Raw genomic sequence first — 4,628 nt, 5'->3', positions numbered from 1 at the left:
AACTTAGGGGAATATTGCATTTCTCTGTGGACATCCAGGGCTCATGTTTGGAATTAAATAAATATGACTAAACAATTTGATGAAAAACAATCTGCTATTAACTGCCAGTGGCCTCATTTGTTACACTCGGCCCTAGAGGGCCTCGAACCTCTGACTAGTCTTACACGGTCTGCAACATAATGGAAATTTTTGTTCTGTATAAACTGAAAAGAAATATTCCAAAATAAAGAGTCACTTAAGCTCTAAATGCATTCATGAAGGATAAATCGTGACATTCCATCCTAACATTCTGGTACTAGTCTTAACTTCAGTGTAAGTTAATTTCAGTGAAAAAGCAAGATGAATCAACAAAATTATCAGTATCTATTATATAAAATCAAATGAGAAAATCACAATGCAATTTGGTGGAGTTAAAACCAAAACTAGTCATGGAAAGAATTATTCCTACCAGTTAATAAATAATTGAGATAGTGTAGACTTAAATACAATTAAATTGAACATACATTACATGCTCTGAGGCTGTGATGAAACACATTCCTATCTGGTTTATGGTACTGTAAATTGTTATTACATTTTTTGAAAAATGTTTGGTAATATCTATGTAGAATAACAAACTAAAAATGTTCATACATATAGACCCAGCTGAACCACTTTTGGGATGTACTTTGAGGAATTTATCAGATTCATGTACCTTGATATCCCTCACAATGCATTTTGTGAACCAGAACAGAAATGACTATATTAGGATATGTCTGTATTTTGTAATAGTGTGCAATTATTCAAATGTTTTAGAAAACATGTCTAATAGTGTAGGAAACTATGCTGTGATATTAAGTGATAGCATAATTTGTTTATGTATGAAAAAAAAGTCACTGTCTTCGAGTTGAGTCCAACTCATACTGACCCCATAGGACAGAGTAGAACTGCGCCATAGAATTTATGAGGTTGCAAATCAGTGTAAATGCAGACTGCGTCCTCTTTTTCCTGTGGAGCAGCTGGTTGGTTCAAACCCTTTTGTATAGCAGCCCAACACTTAACTCATTCAGCACCTGGACTCCTAGTTATGTATCCAGCACCACCCATAACCATCCAGTTGGTTCTGACTCAGAGTGACCCTATGTAGCATTTCAGAAGTGTTACATCTTTACAGAAGCTGAAAAGCACCTTTTTCTCCCATAGAGTGGCTGATGGATTCAGTGTACTCACCTTGTGGTTAGCAGTCTACTCTGTAATCCACTACACTGCCAGGACTCCATATTTATGTATACGTATGTGTAGTTGGAGTCCTGGGGTAGTGCTGTGCGTTAATGTGCCAGACTGCAATGCTGTCTGTACTGTAAGGTTAGCAGTTCGAGTTCACCTGTTGCTCCTTGGAAACCCTATACAGGGTTGCTGTGAGTTGGAATTGACTCAATGGCAATTAACAACAACAATAATGTATAGTTAGTACAAGCAAAAGTAGAAGAAAATCTACCCATTAAAATGATTATTTTTTAATGCAGGGAAATATATATGACTTATTTTTTATACTTTTCTATATCTTTAAAAAGTTTTACAGTGATTATTATGTAATCAGGAAAAATCCTGTTATTTAAAACAGGATCTATGTGCAAAGGAATTTATTATTTTGGCATTATAAGGAATGAGTTATTTTTACTTTTGTTATATGAAAAACTTTGCAAAGTTCAACATGATATGTTTATTCCACATTACTGAGTGTAACAAAATGTTTCTTTTTGATTTTGTGTTTTTCAATGACAGGATATAATATTTATAGCCAGTATTATTAAACTATAGGTTACATTAAAATTTAAATAAAAATGTTTACATTTATTCATAGTTATCTTGTTTAAAAATTAAGTCAGCATCTATTTTAAACAATGAAGAGTAAATACAACTGCAATCAAATTATTATAGTCAAATTATTTATTTTAAAGAAATATGACTTTGCAGGGTTTTATTCAACAGTTTAGAGATATAGATACACACATAAACACACGTATGTGAGGAAACACACATATATACAATATATATTTTTAAGTCAGTAAGGTATACTTATATACTTTATGATATGTAATCTTTTTTTTTTTTTACCACAAAATATATGTACTTCTCAGATATAAAATAAAACTAATATGACTATGAAGACACTTAATACCTAGGACCAGAGTAACATCTTTACAAAGAGTCAACTTTTATATGTGACATTAATAATACAATGATACCAAAAACCCTCAAACTGGCATTCCTTGGGCAGTGTAGATCTCTAAGACACAGGTTGAGTTTCACAAAATGTTTTTAAACTTGACAGTGACTGCTTAGCATCTCTTCATACAAAATGTGCAGTAGCAGGTAGGTACAGATGAACCATATTTGCTACATAGCTAAATCAGGCACAACCCTTTGTATTGTCCTTTGGAAATTAGGCAGTGCAGTCCTGAGCTCTCATTTCCTGTTTCTCCTCTAAAGGTTTAGCAATTTGAAATATGGAAATAATAACAAAAAGAACACATGGATGTAAAAAAAAAATAGAACAAGAGCAGACTGGGGAGACTACATATCTGCCAGTAAAATGACAGAGTAGAACTGCCTTGGTAGGATTTCCATGACTGTAAATCTCTCTGGAGACAGACTGCCACATCTTTTTCCTCTGGAGTGGCAGATAGGTTCGAACCACTTATTTTTGGTTAACAACTGAGTGGATTCAGTTATCAATGCAGAATGATGCAAAATGTGGCTTTACATTTGCTGCAAAAAGGAAAAAAAAAGCTTTTGTTCTGAGCTTTAGAAAAATCAGTTCAATTCACACAATCCATTTTCTCCTTAAATTCTGAAATGACCTAATGCTCATTCACTAGTGAAGTATGCTGGAGGAATGATTTTTCTGTTTGTTTCACAAGGTGACTTCACAGACAGGTGCCTCACTCAATCTCAAAACATGGAGCAGACTTCTTGGTGGATGAGCTTACATTATCTGAGGGGCGGTAAGAAAGTGTGCTCATTTTTGTGGATAGGCTTGGATGGGATTTAGCCTTTGGAGGAATGTATTTCAGAAGCTGGAGAATATATTTTTTAAATTTTTTTCCCAGAAAGCCATAAAAAAAAGGATTTAGGCAATTGTTAAAGTAAGCAATGCAAATGGTGATAGGCATGGCGGTGTCAACAATATCTGCAATTTGGCAGTCATGTATGATGCCCAGCTGAATCAGTACATCCAGAAAAGTAAATATCTGGTGGGGAACCCAAGAAAAGAAGAAGAAAAGCACAATTGCCATGATAATCTTAAAAATATCATCATTTCTTGGCTTGTTCTTTTGAATTTCATAAGCCTTCTTTAGGGTTTTCCAAATAAGAGTGTAACTTGTAAGAATGATCAGAAAAGGAAACAAAAACCCCAATATATTCTTGGTTAGGCCTAGCCCTATGGGGAGGGTTGAATTTTTTGATTCATAATGGAAAGCACATACTGTGATATTTGTGTTCTCAATGAAAAAAACATTTCGGTGGATTACTGATGGCAAACTGGCCAAGCCAGCCAGCAGCCAAATAATGATGCAAGTTACTTTGGCTACAAGCATTGTGCGCCGAAGACGGGACTTCATGGGATGAACGATGGCCAGGTATCGGTCAATGCTGAGACATGTGAGTAGAAACACACTGGCATAGAGGTTGAAACTCACGCTGGCTGATGCAATTTTACACAGGTAATTGCCAAAGGGCCAGCGGTATTCCATAGCAGTGTAGACAGCCCACAGTGGCAAAGTCAGTAAGAAGCATAAATCAGCCAGTGCTAAATTTAAAAGGAAAACACTGGCCACCGTTTTTAGTTTCATGTAAAAATAAATGACAATTACCACCAAACTATTCCCAAATATTCCCACCACAAAGATGATGCTGTATAAAGTAGGGATCATGATAAATATGTAATTATGTCTTCCAGCTTTGGGACAGTCATCTTGGATTCGTTTAATACCATCTTCTGTAGAAGAGTTGAGGATCATTTTGAACTCCTGGTTTGGGTTAATCCCGGATACTATGCCAAATGCACCTGTAGGAAATAAGGATTAAAAAAAATAACTTCCAGTTGTAAATAACAAAGAAATAATTTCATTTCACAGTCATGAACCCAGTCTTAGGAAAAAATAATTAGATTGTATGTTTGAAAGTAAATTTGTGAAGTGATAACGTCCTATATGACTAAATGTATCCAGGTGTATGGAGTTCTGGTGTGGCACTGTGGGTTAATGTGCTGGTCTACAGAGTCAGTTTGAACTGTGAGATCAGCAATTCAAACCCACCAGCCGCTCCTTGGAAACTCTATACAGTGTCGCTATGGGTCGGAACCGACTTGATGGCACTGAACAACAATATCCAGGCCTATGTTATTTTTCTGTAGGCAAAGCCTAGCTTCCAAATTGATTAAAATCGATAATTTAAACCTCAAAAACGTTACTGAATTAGTTATTCAGCAAGAAGATCTGAGTTTTTCTGGAAGTAAGCAAGGCCAATTAATTTTGTCTTTAATCTCAGAAGTGTGACACATTCACTTCTTTCATCTTGCTCTCTTTACTTAGGCTTAAAAATCATTAGCATCCTCCTTTACATGGTTGCATGGTCAGAATAACTCC

At 35.4% G+C, this 4,628-nt stretch overlaps 1 protein-coding gene across 1 annotated transcript; it reads right to left on the bottom strand.

Moving 5' to 3' along the window:
• Positions 1–2,730: 2,730 nt before the first annotated feature.
• AGTR1 (angiotensin II receptor, type 1) lies at positions 2,731–4,045 on the bottom strand. The gene has a single exon (XM_006874391.1). It carries the CDS (start codon positions 3,999–4,001, stop codon positions 2,922–2,924), a length of 1,080 nt encoding a protein of 359 aa, XP_006874453.1. The 5' UTR covers positions 4,002–4,045; the 3' UTR covers positions 2,731–2,921.
• Positions 4,046–4,628: the final 583 nt, after the last annotated feature.

The sequence above is a fragment of the Chrysochloris asiatica genome, unplaced genomic scaffold (genome assembly GCF_000296735.1).
Source record: "Chrysochloris asiatica unplaced genomic scaffold, ChrAsi1.0 scaffold00274, whole genome shotgun sequence".
Taxonomy (NCBI): Eukaryota; Metazoa; Chordata; class Mammalia; order Afrosoricida; family Chrysochloridae; genus Chrysochloris; species Chrysochloris asiatica.
This window is presented reverse-complemented; position numbering and strand designations above follow the sequence as displayed.